General features: G+C 37.4%; 1 protein-coding gene across 1 annotated transcript in view; it reads left to right on the top strand.

Moving 5' to 3' along the window:
• Nucleotides 1-25,777, top strand: part of ABI1 (abl interactor 1) — a 117,453-nt gene that overhangs the window by 41,434 nt on the left and 50,242 nt on the right. The window contains 1 exon segment of the mRNA XM_038529750.1: nucleotides 2,655-2,822. Coding sequence (XP_038385678.1) covers nucleotides 2,655-2,822 — 168 coding nt within the window.

Genomic DNA, 25,777 nt, shown 5'->3' on the forward strand with positions numbered 1-25,777 from the left:
CTAGATAGACATGACTATAGCTTTGGAAAATCTTTGGTTAGATCTTGCATTGTACAAAAGATAAAGAGTTTTTTTTGGGAATGGCTGGATGGCTCAATTGGTTAAGTATTGACTTGATTTTGACTCACATCATAATCTGGGGGTCTGTGCTCAGATGGGACTCTGCTTTTCCCTCTCCTGTTGCCCCTTTCCCCTGCATGTGTGTGTGCTTGCACGCACTCTTTCTCTTTCTCTATCTCAAATAAGTAAGTAAAATCTTTAAAAAAAAAAAAAAAAAAAAAGATTCTCTCCCTCTGCCCCTCCACCCCCTTAAAAAAGGGATTTTTTTTTTTCTGGAATTTGGATAACATTGAGTATGAATTTTCTAACTAATTTTATTTCTTTATGATTAACACTGACATAAAGTGACCATCCAGGTAAATCTGAGAAAGTATTTCCTATAAGTATAAAGTAATTTTTTATAAGAAAGCATTCGGACACAATTCAATTGACAGGTTTTTCCTAGTAATACATAAAAATGGTGCATCTCACAGTAGCTGGTTTGTGGAGTCATTGAAATAGAGTAATTTTTATAGATTTAGGTTTTTTTTTAATGGATTTTCATGAAATTACTTCCATTAAATAATTGGAAAAACATGTAAAATATTCGATGGGAAAAATTCCGACTTTGGAAAAGTTTCTGGGAGGTTTAGATTAGAGGTAAGTTAAAAGTTATTAAAAGAAAGAAATGTTATTAAAAGACACGATGTGACATTCCTAGAAAGGGGGAGGAAAGGGAAAGATACAAAAGCAAAATGGCAGAAAAACTTTTTTTTTAAGTACATATGAGACTGACCCCCCATTTGTTACCTGAGTAGGGTCATTAAACTTCTTGCATTTATGGCAGGAAGAAATTGATGTTTTTCGAAGAGAGCAAATTATTTTCAAGTCTCTTGGCAGACTTTAAGGAAGGGTTCAAAGTGAGAAAGAACTTTTAATTTAAGTCATATTTTTCTTTGAAATGTTATTATACAGGCTAATGCTGTAGCATATGTTCTGAATATATGCTCTGTTTTCCATATAGGACATCTTTTAATAATGTAGGGTTCTAGCCTAGAATGATACTTTTAATGTTAGCCTATAGGTTATTTCCTTCAAAACTTTTGAAGGAAAACATGCGGGAAAATCTTAGTGACCTTAGGTTTGGCAAAGATTTTTAAAAATGGGATGCAAAAATCATGAAATATAAAAGAAAGAATTATAAATTGGACTTCATTGAAAGAAAAAGTTTCCCTTCAAAAGAGTGTTAAAGGGGCAGCCCTGGTGACCCCGCGGTTTAGCACCGCCTTCAGCCCGCGGCGTGATCCTGGGGACCTGGGATCAAATCCCATGTCAGGCTCCCTGCCTGGAGCCTGCTTCTCCCTCTGCCTGTGTCTCTGGCTCTCTATCTCTCTCTCTGTGTCTCTCATGAATAAATAAATAAAATCTTAAAACAACAACAACAACAAAAGACTGTTAAAATAATGAAAAGGTAAGCTACTGACTAGGAGAAATATTTGTAAAACATATCTAACAAAAGACTGAGTTATGTGTAGGACTTTGGGAAGAACAGGTGGTAAAGGTTTGGTTTATAACATTCAGAGTAGTTTTTGTGGAGATGAGAGATGTAGTTATAACGGATAACAGGGAGGTTGGGATTCTGATGTTGATTAATGTAAACAGAAATATAAGATGGAATGAATTTAATCTATATCATTGTTGGTAGGTGTTGAGATTTTTTGTTAACATTTGTAAAGTAAAGCCCATAGATGGTGAGCCACAGTTCAATAAAAGACGGGAAAAAGGGAAAGTAGAATATAGAAGTTTATTACTCACAGGTCCTGGAGGTACACAACATGATGTCTCCAGGGGACCCAGGGGGAGTTCAGTGCAGGGTGTGGGCAGGCAATGAGCTGCAGGACTTGGGGTACATGGCTTTATTAGGGTCCTCAGGTCCAGTGCTCTGGGATTTCTGGGCTAATTCTGGATTGGTCAGTTCAAACCAAAAACTGTAGGGTTTTAATAAGCTTCAAGGTGGTCTTATAAGGGAGACAGAAGAAGAAGGAGCTGGAAGACAGGAGAGATGGTTTATCACGGGGATTTGGGGGAATCCTATCTGGAACGTATATTTACTTGTCACCCTGAGGGCTATTATCTAGGGCATGTACTTGTGGGAGGAAGGTAGTGTCAATTCAAGGCCCCTCTAGGCACTTAGCCACATAAAGTGGATGCTGAGGCAGCAGTATTACAGAGTAGTTTAGGTATATTCTCAACAGTGGGTTGGGAGTTTGGGGCTGACAGAAGATCCTAAAGATATAATGTGAGAAGTTGGTGGTTTGAGGGGCTTTAGGCCACTCAGAACCAATTGTACTGTGTACCTCTGATGATGGTCACTTGATGGCTGCCTTAGTGGACCTCAGTGGATTGGCCACTCGAGGCAGTGGATCCCACCTGGCAGATAGGGATTTCTGCTATGGGCCCCCCAGTGTCCTGAGACTATCATCAGAGTGGTCCTATAAGCTTTTTGATTCAATTGGATCTTTCCATTAAAAAATATAACTTTGCCTTTCTATAGAATGCATGTTTAATGAATATTAACCTAAGTAAGTACTGATTGTTTTTGTTCTTATTTTCAGGCTGCAGACAAGAGGAAAGCTTTAGAAGAGACCAAAGCCTACACAACTCAATCCCTAGCTAGTGTTGCTTATCAAATAAATGCATTGGCCAACAATGTACTCCAGTTGCTGGATATCCAAGCCTCTCAGCTTCGGAGAATGGAGTCTTCCATCAATCATATCTCACAGGTAACAGCTTGTAAAAAGCTGTACATTCACATTTAATCAGCTGGAAGAATAGAAGCTGCATAATCAAAGAGGTAGATAGCCTGGAAATATGGATTCCTTACTCATCTTAATGACTGTAGTTATTTTAGGTTCAGGTTTGAATCCAGTTTACATACTCTTCTTCTTCTTCTTCTTTTTTTTTTTTTGTTTGTAAAATATACATAATGTAAAATTTACCATTTTAACCATTTTTTAGTTATAATTCATTGGCATTAAGTATATTCGCATTGTTGTAGAACCGTTACTGGTTATCCTACTGTGAAAGACTTTTTTTTTTTTGAGGTAAAATAAATTGTATATAATTAAAGCATACAATTTTATAAATTTTGATACACATATTACCCAGGAGACTATCATCACATTCAAGATAACACTCCCCACCCTCCCAATTTTTTCATACTTCTTTGTTATTCATCTTTCTATCCCCTGTCCTCAGACATTTCTGTCACTGTGGAGTGTGTGTGTGTGTGTGTGTGTATATATATATGTATATACACATATATATATATATACACACATATATATATACACATATGTGTATATACACACACACACGTGGAGTATGTATATATATATATACACACACACGTATGCATGTATATACATACTCTCTTTTATATATATATATATATATATATGCTGGCATTACAAATATATTGGACAATATTCCCTCCTCTTCACCTCTATGGAAAAGTGTCTTTAGAATTGATACTTGCTACCTTCTAAATGTTTGGTGGGATTTACCAGTAAAGCTATCTGGACATAGTTTTTCTTGACAGGGAAGTTTTAACTATATATTTAATGTCTTCAGTAGATATACGACAGTTCTCTTCATCTGTTTCTTCTTGAGTAAGCTTTGTATTTTTCCAGGAATTTGGCCTTTCACCTATGTTGTTGTATTTATTTGCATAAAAGTGTTAATAACATGCCCTTATCCTTTTTATATTTGTAGAATCTATAGTGATATCACATGTCATTCTTGATATTCTTAATTGTTGTCTTTTCTCTTTTTAAGCTGGTTAGTATGGCTAGTTTATCAATTTTATTGATATTCTAAAAAAGTCCTCAGCTTCTAGTTTCATTAATCTTCTGAACTTTTTTTCTGTTTTCTATTGTGTTGATTTTTATTTTACTTGATTATTTCTTCTCCTTTTCCTTTCTTTGGAATTAATTTACTCTTATTTTATGCTTTATTAAAGTAAAAGCTGATGTCTTTGAGCACCTAATTTCCCTTGAAATAGTGTGTTATCTGTATTTCATAAATTTAGATATGTTGTACCTTCATTTTCATTCAGCTCAAAATAATTTCTAACTTTGGTTTTGGTTTCTTCTCTGGCCCAGGGGCTATTCAGAAAAATTTCAAGATTCTCAAAAGATCTCTCTGCTGTTGAGTTCTAATTTAATTCAGCAGTAGTATGAAAATATATAATTTGAATCCTTTCAAATTTATTAAGAATTGTTTCATAACCCAGATATAGTCTCTCTTGGTAAATGTTTTGTGTGCCCTTGAGGAGAATGTATATTTTACTGCATTTTGGTGGAATATTCTGTAAAAATCATCGATCAAGTTGGTTGATAATATTGTTCAATTCTTTTATATCCTTCCTGATTTTCTGATTACTTGTTTTATTAATTGTTGAGGAAGGTAAGTTGTATTCTTGGACTCTAGTTTGTGATTTTTTTTAAATTTTAATCTTTTTAAAAAATTACTTTGGAGCTATGTTATTAACATAATGTAAATGCTTAGGTTCGTAATGTACTATTGATGAATTTATTATTATGAAAAGAGTTTTCTTTATCATTGGTAAACCTAGGTTTGACTATCTAGGCAGATGTAGTTTGGCCAGGCACTGGGGAGATGGAGTGAGTTCCTGCAGTAGAGGTATTAACTGGATCAGTGTTCTTATAGTTCTCCCACTTTTTGTTCGTAGGTGCACTTAGAATCCTAAATTATTGAGAATGCAAGGGTTTTGGTTTATATGGGTAGATCATCCAGTATTTATCATATCAGAAATTAAAACTGATAAATTTTAAAGTGCTAATTAACTCATTTAACAATAAATACACCCATTACATGTTAATACAAATAACATTTTAATGAAAAATAACTCTTACCAAAACAAAAAAATTTGTGAGAAGAGTGGTATTTTTACATTTCTGCACATCTTTTTAATGTTTTATTTAATAAAAGATAATTCTCATACTTGTTTTTGAGTTTAATGTCATTTGTTTTTTTGTTTGAAATATATGAAGAAAGTCTAGCTTTTACAGATATATAGTTTGAAAAGGCTGGATGTTGGGGACCCTGGGAATTCTTGGACGATAGTTGGAAAACCATTGCATTATGGGGTTATTACTGTTTAGTCTATGATATGTATTTTTGGTATCATATACTGGCCATCATGCTTCCATTTAAAAAAAATCTTCCAAATTTGTAATCTAACTCCACCTATAGTTTTTTTCTGGTTCTTTGTTGTACAATTCTTGGTCCATCCTTACTGACTTTTATGAGTTTTTTTTGTTGTTGTTGTTGAACTTATCCATAATATGATAGGACTTCTGCTGATCCCTAATGGCCTGTTGGTATTTATTTTAGGTTTCCTCAACCAGTTTCTTAAAGATATTTCATGAGTTTTTTTTTTTTAAAGATCTTAAAAAAAATGGGAAAGCATGCAAATAAAAATAAAAAATAAGTAAATGAGAAAGTATGATACGTTGAGTTGGCACTCAATGGCCGGGAGCTTCAGTGACAATCATTTGATTGGCTCATTTACCATGATAAAATTATATTAATTGTCCTATTCAGTATTCCTATGTATGTATGTATGTATGTATTTATTTATTTATAAGATTTTATTTATTTATTCATGATAGAGAGAGAGAGGCGTAGAGACACAGAGGGAGAAGCAGGCTCCACATTGGGAACCCGACGCAGGAGAGAGAGAGAGAGAGAGAGAGAGGGAGGCTCAGAGACACAGATAGAGGGAGAAGCAGGCTCCACGCTGGGAGCCCGATGCGGGACTTGATCCCGGGACTCCAGGATCACACCCTGGGCCAAAGGCAGGAGCCAAACCACTGAGCCACCCAGAGATCCCCTCTAATGGATTTATATATATACATCTAATATTTCTAAGATGAACTATGGTAGTAGGCTGAGTAATGGTCCCTAAAGATATCCAGGTCTAAATCCCTGGAAATGTATTACTTTATATGACAGAGAAGACTTTAAGGATGTAAGTTAAAGATCTTGAGCTGGAGAGATTATCCTGGATTATCCAGGTATGCTATAAATGTCATCGCAAATGTCCTTATACGAGGGTGGGAGGGGGTACCTGCATGACTCAGTTTGTTGGGCTTCTGATTCTTGATTTCAGCCTGGGTCACAATTTCAGGACGTTTTCATGATTTGGATTAAAATTGCATTTCTTGGGCAGCCCGGGTGGCTCAGCGGTTTAGCGCTGCCTTCAGCCCAGGGCCTGATCCTCGAGACCACAGATGGAGTCCCATGTTAGGCTCCCTGCATGGAGTCTGTTTCTCCCTCTGCCTGTGTCTCTGTCTCTGTCTCTCTCTCTCTCTCTATCTCTGTGTGTGTCTCTCATGAATAAATAAAATTAAAAAAAAATAAAATTGCATTTCTTAAAGAGTATTATAAAATTGTGTGAATATCTTAAAACCATGAAGAAAACATGAAAAATTCCTCTAGTTTCCTGCCAAGTTCTATTATGAAATAGTATTTTTTATCTTTACCTTTGTTATTTTAAGACTGACATACAACTTAATCAATTGCTAACTTTCCTCCATTTTTCTTGTACATATTAAGATTCAACAATCATGTTTTAGGGAGAATTCTTCACCTCCTTTTTGGAGGGAGGACATTTTTTATTAGTTGAGATTAATAAGGCATTCTTGCTTTATTTATTTTTAAAAAAGATTTATCTATCTATCTATCTATCTATCTATCTATCTATCTATCTATCTATCTATTTATGATAGAGAGAGAGAGAGAGAGAGAGAGAGGCAGAGACACAAGAGGAGGGAGAAGCAGGCTCCATGCCGGGAGCCGGACGTGGGACTCGATCCCGGGACTCCAGAACCGCGCCCCAGGCCAAAGGCAGGTGCTAAACTGCTGAGCCACCCAGGGATCCCTGGCATTCTTGCTTTAATAATAGTTATTAACAATATAGATTTATAGAGGAACAAGCTATAGTAAAGGTGTAGTAATACAGATTTTTCTCTTAACATAAGTACATGGTGCAGAACATATAAATGTTTATTTGTAGCAGTTGAAGGACTACACCTTGCCTTGGCACTAGACTTTATCTTTCTGTTACCTAAAATAAAATTCTTTTAATTGCTGTATGGATAAACATTTGTTTCAAAATTGGTTATTCTGCCAGGGACTCTTATAGCACTTAGCACAGTGCCTGATAATACATGCTTCCATGTGAGTTGAAGGAGTTTTTGAATTTTATTATGTTTAGACATTATCTGAAAAATTTGAGGTTAAAGAAAAATACTCTGTAACAAATATTTCTGGTATAGCTTTTGTCCTTTACAAATTCAGGTTGGTTTTTTTCTTCTAAGAAAATGTATTAACTTGTCTCTCAGACTGTTAATTTTTGGTGTGACACTAGCGCTTCATGCCATCAGATAGAACTTCCATGAATTTGAATGTTTATTTGAATAAATAATTTAGTGCAAGGATCAGTAAATGATTATCTACGTGGGCTAAATTCAGTCCTCTTCTTATTTTTGTAAAATAGTTTTATTAGAACACAGTAGCATTTTTTTTGTTTACATATTGCTATGGCTGTTTTCACTTCTGCAATAACATAGTTCAGTAGTTAATGAGAGACACCATATGGCCTGTGAAGCCTAAAATATTTATACTCTGTTCAGAAAAACTCTGCTGACCCTTCATGTTGTGTTATACAAACTTCTGTTTCAATTTTTTTTTTAAAGTTTCATGTGATTTGATATCACTTTCTCCAGCTACTTTTTAATAACTTTTTTTTTTTAACTAGTTTTTCTGGAGGTTGATTTGCTGAACCAGAAATTGTAAGGAATGGGGCTTGCATGATGCAAATTGCATGATGATACAAATTATACAAGTTTATGGACTTTATTCCTTCTATATCTCAGCATATAGAAGTTAGTTTGTGTAAGAAATGATGGAACAAGCTCCATTAGAGGTTTGGTATTATGGCATAGCTTGGTTTATTGCAATGCTATTCTGACATTAACCTAGAGTCAAGACTGCTCCCATTTCAGATGCCAGTGGCAAATTGGATTCCCATTCTACCCACACTTTTGACCAAGTGGTCACAGATCTTTGCCAGGGGGAGTGTCTCACAACTCTGCCTGGGGTGTGATGATTTATTAGAATGACTCAGAATTCAGGAAGATGCTATCCTTATGGTTATAGTTTTATTTTAAAACAAACAGATTAAGACCAGCCAAATGAAGAGACAGGACCAAGTTTGGGATGGTTCTGAACACAGAGCTTTAGAGCTTTGACGGTCCTCTTCCTGTGGAATCAGGGCATATCACCTACCCTGTACATTAGTGTGTTGTTCATCAACCAAGAAGCTCTACTGAGCATTGGTGTCCAGAGTTTGTTTCACATGTAGACATGATTGATTGAACCATCGGCCATATGACTAAATTCCCATGGCCAGCCCTCCTTCCCTACTCAAAAACTGGGCTGACTCAAAGCCTCAATACTAGTCACATAGTTGGTTCTTTCTCGTGACCAGCCCCCATCCTGAGCTATCTTGTTAGTATAAACAAAGATACCCCTATCCTTGGGGAAATTCAAAGAATTGTAAGCTTCCTCCCAGGAACAAGGACAAAGGCCAGTCAAATTCTTTATTATACAATAGATATCAAATTTGAGGGTTTATGGCCTGAAATAAATTAGTAAGAACCAACAGTTAATAATGTATTTGTGGGCAGCCCCGGTGGCGCAGCGGTTTGGCGCCTCCTGCAGCCCAGGGTGTGATCCTGGAGACCTGGGATCGAGTCCCACAATAAGCTCCTTGCGTGGAGCCTGCTTCTCCCTCTGCCTGTGTCTCTGCCTCTCTCTGTGTGTGTCTCTCCTGAATAAATAAATAAAATCTTTTTTTTTTAAATTATTATTATTTTAAAGATTTTCTTTATTTATTCGTGAGAGAGACACAGAGGGAGAGAGAGAGGCACAGACACAGGCAGAGGGAGAAGCAGGCTCCACGCAGGGAGCCCGATGTGGGACCCGATCCTGGGTTTCCAGGATCACACCCTGGGCCGAAGGCAGGTGCCAAACCGCTGAGCCACCCGGGCTGCCCAAATAAATAAAATCTTAAAAAAAAAATAATGTATTTGTTTCATGATTGAACCTGTGATTTAGTTCTGTTCATACTGAAGCTTATATAAAACTCAAGTTTGAGGATTGCTTTTTCAGTTTGTTTTATAAACCGTTTTTGCTGCCATAGAACACAAGATCAAAAGATATAATTTATACAATGTTTCTTAAAACTGTTTTTCAGGTACTGATAATTAAAGTGTAGTATATTTATAGAAGTATATTTCTCAAATTGGTAATTCTATAGAAGAGTATTTAGCTTTTTAGATAACTGAAATTTCCTATTTTAATTGTATTATTTATTCATGAGAGACACGGAAGGAAGAGCAGGCTCCCATCAGGGAACCCCATGCAGAACTCAATCCCAGGACCCTGGGGTCATGACCTGAGCCAAAGGCAAGCTGCTCAACCACTGAGCCCCCCAGGTGCCCCAAGTGAGCTAGTCTTATAGCATGTATCAATGTTATCTGCACTGCACCCCACTAGCACTTGAGACACATACCAATTGCTGCATTTACTGTTGGCATTATGTTTTCATTGTAGTTGGGGCTTTTGAAAGATAACAGATTATATTATTCAGTTTTAAATACTCAGTTTTTAAAATTCTAGAACCAAGAATTTTAAACTAAACCTGTCATTGACTAAGGCTTTGTTTAAAAAATTTCACTTGGGAGGAGTTGTATATGTATACTATTAAATATAGTGGATGGAAATACTTAATAAACATTTTAAAAGAGTAAAAAGTCTTGTGGGCATATAGTTTGAGTGGCATCTAGGGAGTGACATTTAAGTTGGGTTTTGAAGATAGTCTTTACATTTATTGTGTGACATGGAGTACAAATGCATTCCAGTCTGAGGTAATGACATCAAACACAGACATGGATGTCTTATTTAGGGGTGACTGGGATGTGTGATGGAATGTTTGGAATGGGGCATGTACCTGGAGGTCAACTTGGAAAAATAAATCTGAAGTTCTAAATTATACTTCGTTTCCCTTTGATTTAGTTTCATTGAAGAGGCTGAATAATGGCTTTTGTTGTGTTAGGAGAATAGATAGTATCCTTTCGCTTCTTTTTTGTTTCTCATATCTGCTTAGTACTGGAATTGTACAGCTCCTGGATTGAGCAACATGCTTAGCAGAAAAAGTTATTACTGTTCCTGAACCATTGTCAGATGGCTGACGGGTGTGATTAAGCCCCTGAAGCAAAAGGGAGACCGTGTTTTTTGGAAATTGGAGGCCCTCTGCTTTCATAGTAAGCAGCAGGCTTATCCTGCCTCTATTCAGTATGCCTTTAGAGAAGGGAATCATCTAAGTCCATCTTCTGCCTCAAGTATTCTGTTTGTGATGCTGAGGAAGCAACCTCCAGTTTCCTCCCTGTTGATCATACACTTTGGGCTTGCTGACTTTTTCGTTCTATCCTAATTAATGATATAACAAGGGACTGTTCTCATCTTACTTAGAGTAAGGACTACCTTTTTCAAAAAGAGAATTGGAACCCCTTCTTTCTTCTAGCTTGATTATATATGGGTAGTTTGGGGGTCTCCTTCCAGATCTTCTATCCTTTTGGTTGGTTGTAAGCTCTTCACCAGGCTGTGACTTGAATCTTCTAATCAGTTTGAGTCTTCATAGTAGTCTGATCTTGTTTTGAAGCCTGGAAATGTTTTTCACTTCCTGTAATTTCAACTTTAGATTCCACAGCATGGCATTAAAAGGCTCTTCAATCTGGTCTCTTCCACCTTTCAACACATTCCTGCCATGTTCAGTTTCTTGAAGTGTTTCAGATGCAGCATGTAAATTTGTGCCTCTTTGCCTTTCCATAATCTGTTATGACTAAGACATAACATTAACTTTGTCATGTCTCTTTTGCTTAACATGTACCACCTGAAGTCTTCACTGACTAGCTCAGGGTAGAGTAACTGCTTCTTAGTGCTATACCATCTAACTTGTTCCTCCTTTTGTCAGTGACTTGAGGTATTCATGTCTTCCCTCCATCACTCTCTAAAGAGCGTGTTTAATTCATCTCTGTTGCTCAGTGCATAGTAACTGGCACTTAAGAAGTGGTTTGAGGGGGATCCCTGCGTGGCTTAGCGGTTTGGCGCCTGCCTTCAGCCAGGGCATGATTCTGGAGTCCCAGGATTAAGTCCCACATCAGGCTCCCTGCATGGAGTCTGCTTCTCCTCTGTCTGTGTCTCTGCTTCTATCTGTGTCTCTCATGAATAAATAAATAAAATCTTTAAAAAAAAAAGTGGTTTGAGGAGCGCTTGACTGGTTCAATCAGTAGAGCATATGACTTTTGATATCGGGGTTGTGAGTTTGAGCCCCACATTGGGTGTAGTGATTACTAAAAAATAAAAAAAAAAAAAAAAGAAAAAAGAAGTGATTTGAGAAAAAAAAAAGTGATTTGAAAAGTCTTTGTTGAATGGATAAGGCCATGTGGTGTATGGTATGCTTTGGAGTCATAAAGACTTGGGTTTGAATCTTAATTCTGCCACTGTATAATGTGTTCAAGGGATCCCTGGGTGGCGCAGCGGTTTGGCGCCTGCCTTTGGCCCAGGGCGTGATCCTGGAGACCCAGGATCGAATCCCACATCGGGCTCCCGGTGCATGGAGCCTGCTTCTCCCTCTGCCTGTGTCTCTGCCTCTCTCTCTCTCTGTAACTATCATAAATAAATAAAAATTAAAAAAAAAATAATGTGTTCAAATTACCTAACTTCTTTGAGTTTAGTTTTCTCATTATTTATATTTGGACAGTTGTGGTGGCCTTAGAGATTATATAAAGAATTGTACATAAAGCATTTAGCCTAACACTTGTATATAAAATGTTGATATTAGACATCATATCTGTTATCTATAGCTCTTACATGCAGCTACTCTTGTACTCTCCCTTCCAATCAACCTGCAAGCATGTTTGTTTTTACCCATCATAAAAAAGCTTTCCTAAAAAAAATAATAAATTAAAAAATTAAAAAGCTTTCCTTACCATACCCTCAAGGTACTATCTTTTCTCTTGACAGTTGCCAGGACAAGAACTTGAATCTGTCACCTTGTGGCATCTTTTTCCTCCAAACATGTATGTGTCTCAATCCACTGTGATTTTATTTTGTCTCTGTCTACTCCGTGGATGTTGCTTTTGGAAAGAGCCCCAATAATATCTTTGTTCTAAATCTAAGTTAAAACTCATCCTGTTACTTTTAGTTATAGCACATAACAAATTTGTTGTATGTTTATTTGTATACTTATTTACTGAATGCTCCTTTTGTTACAGGTAAGTTAAATGATGACAGGAACCTTATCTGTTTTGTGTATCATTGTATCCCAAGTGTCTTCATAGGGCTGGCAAGGAGTGGATCCTCAAGTCTTTGAATTATCAGTGTGGTACTTCAGAAAATGTATAGTCCTTTGCAAAAAGGGTGGAGGTATCAGTGTTGTTTTTAGAAAGTTCTCCCATTTTGGGGTGTCTGGCTGGCCCAGTTGGTAGAGCATGTGACTTTTGATTGTGGGGTTGTAAGTTCAAGCCCTGTGTTAGGTGTAGAGACTGCTTAAAAATAAAATCTTAAAAAGAAAATCTCCATTTTAAAACAACATGAATATACCCTAGCGTATATATGCTGCTGAAGCAAGCACAGGATATACCCTAGTGTGAATTTTGAATTATCAGTGCTTTGGTTCAGAATCTTAAATAATTACTAAAACAGGGGAGCCCCAGTGGCGCAGCGGTTTAGCGCCGCCTGCAGCTCAGGGTGTGATCCTCGAGACTCTGGATCAAGTCCCCCACGTCGGGCTCTCTGCATGGAGCCTGCTTCTTCCTCTGCCTGTGTCTCTGCCTCTCATTCTCTCTCTGTGTCTCTATGAATAAATAAGTAAAATAAAAAGAAATTAAAAAATTAAAACATTTTATTTATTTATTTATATGTATGCATAGACAGAGCACAAGCAGGGAGAGGAGCAGAAGGAGAGCAGGAACATCTCAAGCAGACTGTGTGCTATGAAGCCTGGCATGGGGCTGTCTTACAACCCTGAGATCATGACTTGAGCCAAAATCAAGAATTGGATGCTTAATTGACTAAGCCATCCAGGTGCCCCTTAAATAAATTATTTAATGTGATCACTAACAATGTTTTGGTCTTCCTGTTCCCTGAAAAAGTCAGTGTGGAGAATTACAAAAGGCTGAAGTAACTAGGTACCCCTAGTGTTTGTATTCTCCACAGTCCTGCTCTGCCTTGCAGGTTCTTGTGAGGTGACCAGGCAAGAGCTATTCAACTGAGAAATTAAAAAAAATAAAAATAAAAAATAAAAATCTGTGTCTGTTGCTTTCGTGAAAACCCACATCCACCTCTGTCAGATACTATGTCAGTCCTTAAACTCTGCCTTCAGGATAAAGGCTAGTTTGTTAGCATGGTATCCATGCAAGCATGATCTTGTCTTTCCTTGTCTCCAGCTTCATTCCTTTCCCTTTCTTCCCTCTTACTTTGGGCTTCAGACATCCTAATTGATTAGCTCTTGTAGCAGTATCCCTTTATAGTGGCTCGTGCCTTTGCTTGGAGTGTCTGCCCTGCTTCCTCTGTCTGCTGACCCCTGCTCAGTCATTAAGCTTCTGCTTAATTGTTCCTGCATGGGGAACCCTTTTTTCCCCCCTGGTTCCAGAAGGCTAGGTTTGATCTTCCCTCATACTTCCGTGCATAGTTGTATATGACAGATAACTTCTGTTTGATCTTCTTGATCACTTCTGTGTGATTTTCCTAACCTACTCTCTTCTGCCCTGGTCTTTGCTCTGGGAGGCTTACCTGTATGGATTATGTCAATGGGCATCTGTGACTTCGGGCTTCAGAGTGGGTGCAGCCAGTGTGGAACACAAGAACATAGGAAGCAGGAAGGAAGGTAAGGTCAGAATGTTTACTTCCCTGGTTTCTTCCCTGTGGGTTGGCTGTGTCCCAGAGGAAATCATTACTCCCCTCAAGGTGGCTTTCTCTATGTGACTTTCTCTTCCAAATTCTGGTAAGCTCTCCTGCCCCTTACCTTTCTGGATTTAGGGGTGCTGCTGCTCCTGCTGCTAGTAGTTCCTGTACCTTCTATTCCGTTCCCCTGTCCTTAGGATTCCTTGTGTTTAGTTCCTTTGTATGTAAATGCTTCTTGAATTATTCTAGTTGGATTATTTAGTCAGATTCTGATTGAAAGTCTGTCCAGTATAACACAGCATATATTATTTGGATAATGTTTTCTTTTCAATAGTTGGCCTTGTTTCTGCCTTTGCCCTTACTTTGGGTAAATAGTCTCAGCCTGTGTTGTCCTACTAAAGTACCCTATTTCCTCTTTAGACAAGACCTTGCTACTTTTGTTCGTATTGCATATTGAGCTTCTGTGTATGAGGTGACTTGAAGTTAGGATCGAACAATAAAAATTAGGGTTGAAAAATCTGTGACTGCAGGGAAAAAATTATTAAAATCTTTGTAATGACATTTAAAGGTCTTTAAAGGCCTGGGTTGGGACGCCTGGGTGGCTCAGCGGTTGGGTGTCTGAACCATGTGATGAAGAGAATTTGGGGCCATTGGAATTTGCCAATTTGGAACAGCGTCATCCCCTTTTTAAGTTTCGTTGATGAAAAAAAATCAGTATATCCTCTTTTTTAGAGAAATCTTACTTGGCTCTGTTCCTTCATAGATTGAGGGACCACAAATCAATAAATACCTTTGAATCAGTGACCTTAAAAAAAATCCTATTTTTTTTTATAACAGCAATAAAGATTACTTAAAACATTTGTGGGGGAGGGGGACTGGTGCCGCCTGGCTGGCTCAGTTGTTAGAGCATGTAACTCTTGATCTCAGGGTCAGGAGTTTGAGTCTCACATTGGTGGGTAGAGTTTACTTAAAAAAATTAAAAAACAGACATTCTGGGGGGGAGGAACTTATGGAAAAGTTGCAAGTACAGGACAAAGAACTTTTTGTTTTGAACAGTTTGAGAATAACTTGCTGTATGCTGGCCTATCACCCCTGCATACTTTGGTGTGTATTTTCTAGACACAGGTATAATATTCTACTGCATAACCACAATACAATAATCAAAATCAGGTAATTAACATTGTCACATGCTGCCATCTAATCCTCGAGTTACATTTAAATTTTCTGGATCCCTTGGGGATCCCTGGGTGGCTCAGCGGTTTGGCGCCTGCCTTTGGCCCAGGGTGCGATCCTGGAGTCCCGGGATCGAGTCCCATGTCAGGCTCCCGGCATGGAGCCTGCTTCTCCCTCTGCCTGTGTCTCTGCCTGTCTCTCTCTCTCTCTCTCTCTCTCTCTCTCTCATAAATAAATAAATAAATAAATCTTAAAAAAATAAAATAAAAATAAATTTTCTGGATCCCTGGGTGGCTCAGCGGTTTAGTGCCTGCCTTCGGCCCAGGGCGTTATCCTGGAGTACCAGGATTAAGTCCCACATCAGGCTCTCTGCGTGGAGCCTGCTTCTCCATCTGCCTGTCTCTGCGTCTCTCTCTCTCTCTCTCTCTCTCATAAATAAAATCTTAAAAAAAAAAATCCTTGGGTAGAAATTAAAAAAAATTTTTTTTTTCCAATTGTTCTAGTAGCTCTGTAAGAATAGGATCCAATTCAGAAGCATTTTTGTTATCCTGTTATCATGTCTCCTTAGCCTTCTTCAGTCTGGAGTAGTTACTCAGTCTTCCCTTGCTTTCCCTGGCCTTGATGCTTTTGAAAATTATAGGACAGCTAGTTTTGTAGAATGTATCAATTATTGGGGGATGTTTATATTTCCTCGTGATTGGATTCAGGAGATAAATTAGAGATGACCTTTTGGATGCAATAGCTTCCTATTTAAAAATCTACTCCTATTAACTTTTTCAAGAAACTTTTTTTGTTTACATTTTAAGTCTTTTTCTAAATTTTTTAAGTTTTGGGACTTGTAAATCCATAGTAATCTTCAAAATCAGAGGCAACCTATAAAGAACCTGGCATGTACATCACATATAACATCCCTAAAACTATTTTGTAAGAGACAAACAAAATTCATTGTCATGGAAATTTGTATTTCAGCTAATCAGGAATAATTCTTTTGGTATATTTTATCATTAAGATCACATTGTATTTAAAAATTCTTTGGCAAAAAAAATTCTTTGGCTTCTGAATTGCTAGTGGTACTTGAGAACTTCTAAGACATAAGTAAGTGTATTTAATTATGGCAGAATTTATTATTTTTAAAATAATCCTCTTGGTTAAAAACATTGTACACATTTTAGCTCTCAGTTTTAGCTCTGAAATAATTTGAGAATCCAAGGAAGGCAGTCAGAATCACAGTTCTTAAGCCTATTAGATTTTTTTTCTTTTTAGCTGGTTTCCTTTCTAGCCACCTGTAGTTTTTTTTTTTTTTTTTTTTAAGATTTTATTTATTTATTCATGAGAGACACAGAGAGAGGCAGAGACACAGGCCGAGGAAGAAGCAGGTTCACTCAGGGGAGGCTGATCTGCGGGACTCGATCTCCGGACCCCGGGATCATGACCTGAGCCAAAGGCAGAGGCTCAATCACTGAGCCACTCAGGTGTCCCACCACCTGCAGTTTTATGTGCAGTCGCACGTGTTCATGTTTTCTAAAACTGTCCTCTCACCAAGCTTGACATGTAAGCAACCTCTAATGCTTTTGGTTTGTTCTTTTTGAAGAGGAAAGTATAAATTATAAAACTTCATTGAGTATTTTAATTCATTAAAAATATTTTTGATAAAATATATCATTACAGAAGAAGGGACTGTTCTAGGAATCCTTTTTGATTATAGTTTATTTTGTCTTAATATTGTACATATTAATATATATAGACTGTATCTTTCCTATTTGCTGTCAACTTCTTCCTGTTTTTTTTTTTTTTTAAGCTTTGTCTTATCTAAGCATAACTGGATTTTAAGAAATGTGATATTTCTTTTAACTGGGGATTTATTGCATTTACACCTAATGTCATTAGTGATCTAGTTGGAGTCAAATGAATCACCATTAATTTGTACTATTTATTCGTCTTATCTGTTCTTTTTTTTTCTTTTTCTGGACTAGCATTCTCTTTGGATTAACATTTTTCAGAGCCCCTTTTGTGTGTGTGTGTGTGTGTGTGTGTATGTGGATGTATTTTGTTTCTTGGTTATGGTGAATTAACTTCCTTATGTGTTTTATGAATTTTGATTATGAGCCCATCTAAAGATCTTGTCTTTGATATCTGTCTACTCTGAGAGGACTAAACTGACAAGATAAACTGAAGATATATATTTTCCTGATTTTGTTAGGGATACCATCAGTCCAGCACTATTTAAAGTTTTGAACCTAAAGACATCATAGAAACATGTTATACTTTCTAGGACAACTGCTGCCTCTCACCCCCACCCCACCCATGTGTGTGTTTTCTGAAGCAGCTGTGACAAATTACCACAAATTTAGTGGCTTAAAACCACACAACTTTACTATCTTATAGTTACAAAGGTCAGAAATATGAAATGGGTTTCACTGGGCCAAGATTGACATGTGGGCCAGGCTGTGTTCCTTCTGGACACATTCGATGGCAGGATCTGTTCTCTTGCCTTTTTTTTTTTAGCTTTCAGAGACTTCATGCATTTTTTGGCTGGTGGCCTCTTCCTTTGTCTTTGAGTCAGAAATGGCCAGTTGAGTCATTTCACATGGCAGTCACTCTGATCAGCATTAACTCTCCTGCCTCCCACTTTTTCTTATAAAACCCTTCTGATTACAGGAGCCCGCCTCAGAAATTTCAGATAATCTTTGTCTCAAGACTCCTAATCACATCTAAAAAGTCCCTTTTGCCCCGTGAGTTCTGCTTTCCCACCTTTAACAAACTGAGACCTTATGTTTTGTTGCCATTTGACATAAAAGCCGTAGCCCCTTTCTTAGTGGCTAGCAAGTCTCTGTAGAATAGCTTCTTCCATATTTCTGCTCTGGGTTTTAGCCCTACCTTCTTCCCCTTAAGGATTTTCTTTACGCTCTTTAGCATTGGGCTATGAATTTTTAAAAGATGTCACAGTTGGAATGCGTGGGTGGCTCAGAGGTTGAGCACCTGCCCCTGGCTTAGGGTGTGATCCGTGGTTTTAGGATCAAGTCCCACGTCAGGCTCCCTGCCTGGAGCCTGCTTCTCCCTCTGCCTATGTCTCTGCTTTTCTATCTCTGTGTCTTTCATGAATAAATAATAAAATCTTAAAAAAAAAAAAAAAGATGTCACAGTCTGTTAAGAATGTTTAGGTAGTTTTCAGGTTATCTAATCTGCCATATTGCCCCAGTTGCCATTCCTTATTTATTTTTTATTTTTTTGCCATTCCTTATATTAGCAAGGTACTAATGAGTTTTAATAAAATGTAAAGTCTGGGGGCTCCCTGGGTGGCTCAGTGGTTTAGCTCCTGCCTTTGGCCCAGGGTGTGATCCTGGAGTCTTGGGATCGAGTCCCATGTCAGGCTTCTGCATGGAGCTTCTTCTCCCTCTGCCTGTGTCTCTGCCTCTCTCTCTCTCTGTCTCTCTCATGAATAAATAAATAAAATCTTTAAAAAATAAATTTAAAAATGTAAAGTCTTTCACTTTTATTTTCGTATTATTTTTGAACTTAAAATGCTTTTAATTAAGCCTCACTAAAAAAACCCTGAAAAACCTCAGTGGGTCTCATCATTGAAGAAGCTGGTCCATTAAGTCTGATTAAAAACAGTTTATCAATTTGAACACTGAATTTTACTCTTATCGACACACTTATCTTTTTAAACTTTAATCTGACCCCACTCTATCCTGGTTTACTCTGCTACTTACCCCAACCAAGAATCTCTGTCACCACATTCTGCCTCCCCTCTTGACTGTCTGGTCCAGTGGTCCTCTTTCAATAAAATGTTATTTTTTGTCTGTCTCATCTGAGCTAAAGGCATATAGATATTCTTCTGTACCCAGCTATTACCATTGAAATTCATTTCACAGTTTCCTACCTCTCTTTAGTGATATGTGAATGTGGTTAAAAGCCATTCAGATATACCTAAAGGATTATAATGATAAGTCAGGTTCTGTATTACCCCTTTTTATACGCACTCTTGCTTCTAGAGCATTCACATAGTGAGTACTGTGTATCAGGCTTTTTATATATGTGAACACCTACAAATTAATTCATCCTCAGAACGGTCCCATCTTAAAGATAAATAGATACACAGTTATGTGACTAATTTAGGATCATATAGCTATTAAATGGCATTTGGACCATGTGGTCTGGTTTTAGAATCTGCTTATCATTGGGGTGCCTGGCTGGCTCATTTGGTGGAGTATGTGACTTAATCTTGGGGTGGTGGGTTCTCTGGATGTATCGATTATTTAAAAAAACAAAATCTTAAGAAAAAGAAAAGAATCTGGTTATCACTATGTTCTACTGCTCTCAGTTCTAGACTGAAAATTATTTTCCCTCTGGTTCAGTGTGGAGCCAGATGCAGGGCTTCATCCCATGACCCATGAGATCATGACCTGAGCTAAAACCAAGAGTCAGACATAACGATCTAAGCCACCCAGGTGTCCTGTGTCTCTGATTTTAGATCTTTTATGTGTAACTTGTCTTTTTCTCTCTGAAAACCTTTGGAATATTTATTATCTTTAGCTGTGGTGTTTTGAAATTTCATGGGATATAACTCAATACTGGTCTTCTTTTTTTTTTTTTTTAAGATTTTGTCTATTCATGAGAAACACAGAGAGAGAGAGAGAGAGAGAGATAGAGGGGTAGAGGTAGAGACACAGGCAGAGGGAGAAGCAGGCTCCATGCAGGGACTTGATCCCGGGTCTCCAGGACTACACCCTGGGCCGAAGGCAGTGCTAAACTGCTGAGCCACCTGGGCTGCTGCCCCCATACTGGTCTTGTCTTTTTCTTTTTCTTTTTTCTTTTTTCTTTTTTCTTTTTTCTTTTTTCTTTTTTCTTTTTTCTTTTTCTCTTCTCTTCTCTTCTCTTCTCTTCTCTTCTCTTCTCTTTCTCTTCTTTTCTTTTCTTTTCTTTTCTTCCTTTTCCTTTTCCTTTCCTTTTTCTTTTTTCTTTCTTTTTTATTATATTATTTTATTTTATTATTTAATTTTTTATTTTATATTTTGTTTGTTTATTAATTGATTGATTGAGAAAAAAATTTATATTTAGATTTATAGCCGGCTGGACTCAGTTTAGATGATCCCAATTTTGTGGCAGCATCCAAAGCATCATAGTCAGGAGACAGTTGAACATATGCTTTTGTCTCTCCATCAGACCTGATCAAGGTGTTGACCTTGGTCACATCAGTGTCATAGAGCTTCTTCACAGCCTGTTTGATCTGGTGCTTATTGGCCTTGACATCCACAATGAACACAAGTGTGTTGTTGTCTTCTATTTTCTTCATGGCTGACTCAGTAGTCAGGGGGAACTTGATGATGGCATAGTGATCAAGCTTGTTTCTCCTTGGGACGCTCTTTCGAGAATATTTGGGCTGCCTTCGGAGACGCAGGGTCTTGGGTGGTTGGAATGTAGGTGACGTATGGATCTTTTTTTTGTGACTGTGCACGCCTTTCAGCACCGCTTTCTTAGCTTTCAAAGCCTTTGCTTTGGTCTTGGCTTTGGCTTTGGGAGGGGCAGGGGCTTCCTTCCTCACCTTCGGTGCCATCTTCTTGGTCTTTTTTTTTTTTTTTTTTGTGGCCTTTTAAAAGTACAGATGGTGTCCTATTTATAATGGTTTGACTTAAGATTTCTTTGACTTTATGACAGTGTAAGAATGATACTGCATTCAGTAGAATCTGTACTTTGAATTTTGATAATTTCCTGGCTAGCAATACATTGTACGATATTCTTTTGTGATGCTGGGCAGCAGCATCTCAGCTGTCAGCCACATGATCACGAGGGTGAAACAGCTGATACACGTAACACCATTCTGTACCCACACAGCCATTCTGTTTTTTACTTTTAGTACGATATTCAATAAATTACATGAGATATTGAACACTTTGTTAGAAAAGGCTTTGTGTCAAATGTAGGCTAATGTAAGTGTTCTGAGTATGTTTAAGTTGGGTAGGTGATGCTATGATGTTCATTAGGTTAGGGGTATTAAATACATTTTTGGCTTTGCTCCACCATTTTATGTGTATGATTGACTGTTCCTTGCCATGTCTCCTCACAAAACTTTTAGGATCCAGTGATTCTTGGCTAAGAAATAAAAACAGAATTATCCTATTCCCCAGTAGATTTGGATGAAAACTGGTAATAGAATCAGGTGCAACTTTAAGAGGAGACATTGGAGAAGTACCAGGCTGGGAGTCTATGAGATGGCCCATATTTATAGCTGTTTTGAGGCTACTTGCTAATTTTTTAGTTTTCTTGTTCTTTTTCATAAGTTAAATTCTTTCTTATTAATAGATAATGTTTAATTCTTCTGCATGTAAGTCCTAGTTTTTAAGTATTTCTCTGGTCTCTGAAAAAAATTTTAATAGCGTTTTTTTCCCTCCCTTTATGAAATACCGCCTTAAATAGTCTAGTCATCCTTGGTTGTCTGTTTCTATTTAAGAATGAGGAACTTAGATGCTTAAGTAGAAACTATGTGACAGATTGTCACTTGATGAGTGATTGGGCTTTTTAAGCAGGGGCACACCAGATTTTCAATATATAGAAGTCTATTCTTAAGCTGTTAAATTTCTGCTTTGGAGAATTTTCTAATTTTTTTCATGAGAGTTGCATTCATGGAGGAATTCTGGCATTCTGAGAACATGGTGAGTGGAAGGACTGATAGGGAAGTCCACTATTACTATATAGACACTCAGGTTATCCAACTTTTAGCTTTGTTTCCTCTCTTTTATTTATTTTAAATTTTATTTATTTTCTTGGGAGAGAGGACAGTGTGCACTGTGCACACCAGCATTGAGCCGGTGGAGTGGCAGAGGGAGAGGGACAAGCAGATTCCTGGCTGAGCAGGGAGCCAACCATGGGACTTGATCCTAGGACCTTGAGGTCATGTGACCCCAGCTGAAGTCTGATACTCAACTGACTGAGCCACCCGAGCTCTCTGTTCCTCACTTTTAAAAACAGTTTTATTGAGAGATAATTCACATACTGTGTGGTTCATCCACTTAAAATGTACAGTTGTGTGACTTTTGATAATATTCATAGAAGTATGCATCTATCAGCACAAGCTATTTTGGAACACTGTCATTACTCCAAAAAGAAACCCTTGTACTCCTTTGCTAGCGCTTCCCAATTCCTGTATCCTCTCTATACCCAGCCATAAGCAACTAGTAGTCTACTTTTTAATCTCTATATATATGCTTATTCTGGATATTTTGTATAAATGGACTCGTAATAATGTGTGGTTCTTTGTGATGGCCTCTTTCACTTAGGGTGTTTTTAAGGTTTATTCTGTTGTAGTATGTATCAGTACTTATTCCATGTTATTGCCAAATGTCTATTCTGTGAATATATCATTTTATTTAATTATCAGTTAATGGACATTTGGATTGTTTCTACTCTGTAGCTGTTATGATTATGCTGGAACCTCAATATTTACATACAAGTTTCTTTGTGGACATAGATTTTCATATATAACTCCTAGGTTATATACCTAGGAGTGGACTTGTGGCATCATGGTAATTCCGTGTTTAACCATTCAAAAAATTGCCAGTTGTTTTTCAAAGTGATTGTGCATTTTACATTTTACCAGCAATGTGTGAGAGGGTCAATATCTCTACATCCCCACAAATCCTCTTTTATCTGTTTATATTTTTCTTGTAGCTGTCCTAGTGAGTGTCAGTATCTCATCATTTTGATTCTATTTCTCACTTTTGTAGTCTGTAGAACCAGTCACTTCCAAATTCTGAGCCTCTCAAGGGTTGTTGTTATTATTATTTTTAGGATAAATTGTCTTGCTTTCTCTAGGCATTTTGGGTTCTAGCTGCTTCTGTCCCTCGCCCCCCCCCCCCTTTTTTTTTAAAGAGAGAGAGTGCATGTGAGTGGGGAGGGGCAAAGAGAATATTAAGCAACCTCCATGTCCAGTGCAGAGCCTGTTGCAGGGCTTGATCCCATGACCCTGAGGCAAAAATCAAGATTCAGTCACCCAAATGACTGAGCCACCTAGGTGCCTCTTCTGTCTTAATCAGTTACCTTGATTCTGTTTGCTTTCTGATACCCAAACATTTATTGGAAGTTCTTGTCCACTGATTTTTCTTCTTTTATTTCTCCTTGTCCTTATATTTAAAAAATGTATTTAAATATATATATTTTATGAATTACTTATGTAAAATATTTATTATTATATATTAATTTTTTGGCATTCATTTTGGTGGAATTCTAAGAAGGGAGAGCCATTAATGTATCATCAGTCCTCTGAATTTAATCTAAAGCACCAGTTTGTACCTTTAAATATCCTCTCTGGGAATATCTCCAAATGTGGTTTTTACTTGTAGGAATTATAGGACCAAAAATACTTTTTTTAAAAAAAGATTTTATTTATTTGACACAGAGAGGCAGGGTGGGGGGCATATACAGGGGAAGTGTCAGGAAGATGGAGAAGCAGCTCCCTGCTGAGCAGAGAGCCCAAACAGAGGGCATCCCAGGACTTCATGACCTGAGCCAAAGGCAGACAGTTAACCACTGAGCCACCTGGGCGCCCCAGTACCAAAAGTACTTTTATGATAATATGAAAGAAAAGAGTAGGCGCAGAAATGGTTACTATTGAGTATAATTAAAATCTTTTCAAAGTGTTGGATTTGCTTCTTTTTTTTTCTGGGAATACTGGTTTATCCTCCTTATATGTTTAATGTGGCTGCTCTTCTTAAATGAACTAAGTAACAGTTTTTAATTTCTAAGATTGATTGTAAGAGTTGTATTATTAGCTTTAAGCTTTAACTGGTTTAACATCTAGTAAACTCAGTGAAATGCTTGGATATGGATTAGAGAACAGGATAATAGTAAAAGCTAACATTTATTTAGTTCTTTCTCCATGTAAGACCATGCTGAAAATCCTTTATGTAAATTAACTTGTTGAATCCTCACAGTCATGGTGTGGTTTTTTGTTGTTGTTGTTTTTTAATATCTCATCTGTACAATAAGAAACTGAGGGCATGGAGAGGTTAAGTCACTTACCCAAGATCACACAGCTAGTAAGTGTAGAGTACTTCATTCATTCATTCATTCATTCAGATTTATTTATTTATTTATAAAGATTTATTTATTCATGAGAAGCACAGAGAGAGGGAGAGAGTGGCAGAGACATAGGCAGAGGGAGAAGCAGGCTCCTTGCAGGGACCCTGATGTGGTATTCAGTCTCAGATCCCGAGATCACTACCTAAGCCAAAGGTAGGCGCCCAACCACTGAGCCACCCAGGTGTCCCAAGAGTCTACTTTTAAATCAATGCAGTCTAGTTCTTGAGCTTGTGCTCTTAGTCATTAGACTATAATAGGTGATATTTCTATACAGAATTTTATTTTTTTTTATTTCTAAAAGATTTTATTTATTTAAGAGAAGGGGAGAGTGCTCACAAGCAGGATGAGGGGGCAGAGGGAGAAGCAGACTCCCCACAAAGCAGGGAGCCTGATGTGGGGCTTGATCCAGGGACCTTGGGATCGTGACCTGAGCTGAAGGCAGATGTTTAACTGACTGAGCCACCCAGGCGCCTCCTCAACAGAATTTTAGGTACATAATATTATCTTTTTAAGAAGGGAGGAGCACTCACAAAATATTTTTTAGAAAGTTAATTCTTAGTACTAAGTACAAATTTATGACCTGGTATTTGGAAGATAAACTGTGATCTAATATTCTCTTAAAAGTTCATTTTTACCTTAGATCCTAGTTTGGATCAAAATGGTTATCACAAAATTAAGCGCAAAAAAATTCTTTTTTGAGGTAGATGTATAATCACCATGTGTAGTGTTCAACATTGTGTATTCTTAAGCAGAAGAGGAGACAAAAATGTCATTGGGTGACAAAAATGTCATTGGGTAGTACTAAAAATTGGATATGGGCCAAAGTGTTAGTAACAAATCCAGTTTTTCCCAGGATAAAGTATTTTGGAATAATTCTGATTCAAGTGTTTTAGATTATGTTTTTCCACCAGTCTTATTCTGCAGCTCTTTTCTAAATAGATCTATTTTATAGTGTGTATATATAGGTCATTCTGAATCAAGTTAACTTTGCAGTTGATTGGGACCTTGTTTCAAGCTTATTGAACAAAGCTCTGTAACACAGAATTTTGGGCATAGAGCCATTTCCAGAGTCTGGTCCAAATAAGCAGTAACAAACAAAGATTGTTTCTTTCTTGGCTGAAGGCTTTCTCTGTGTGGCTTGTCTCAGGACTCTTTTTACACTTTTTCTATCCTTTTTATACTCCTCTCCGTTTTCTATTCAGGGCAAAACTGTTTCGATTTTTCATTCTGTAGTTATTCTTTCAGCAAACATTTATTGTGCTTTTACATACATACACCACACACACACACACACACACACACACACACACACACACACACACACGATTCTTTGCTTGAAACCTATAATGCCCTCCCTGTATTGGAAGTGGTGGTTGTGAGGATAGTAGGCCTTCCAACATGATAGAAAATATGTGAAATACTGAGTAGT

Source organism: Canis lupus, chromosome 2 (genome assembly GCF_011100685.1).
Source record: "Canis lupus familiaris isolate Mischka breed German Shepherd chromosome 2, alternate assembly UU_Cfam_GSD_1.0, whole genome shotgun sequence".
Classification (NCBI taxonomy): domain Eukaryota; kingdom Metazoa; phylum Chordata; class Mammalia; order Carnivora; family Canidae; genus Canis; species Canis lupus.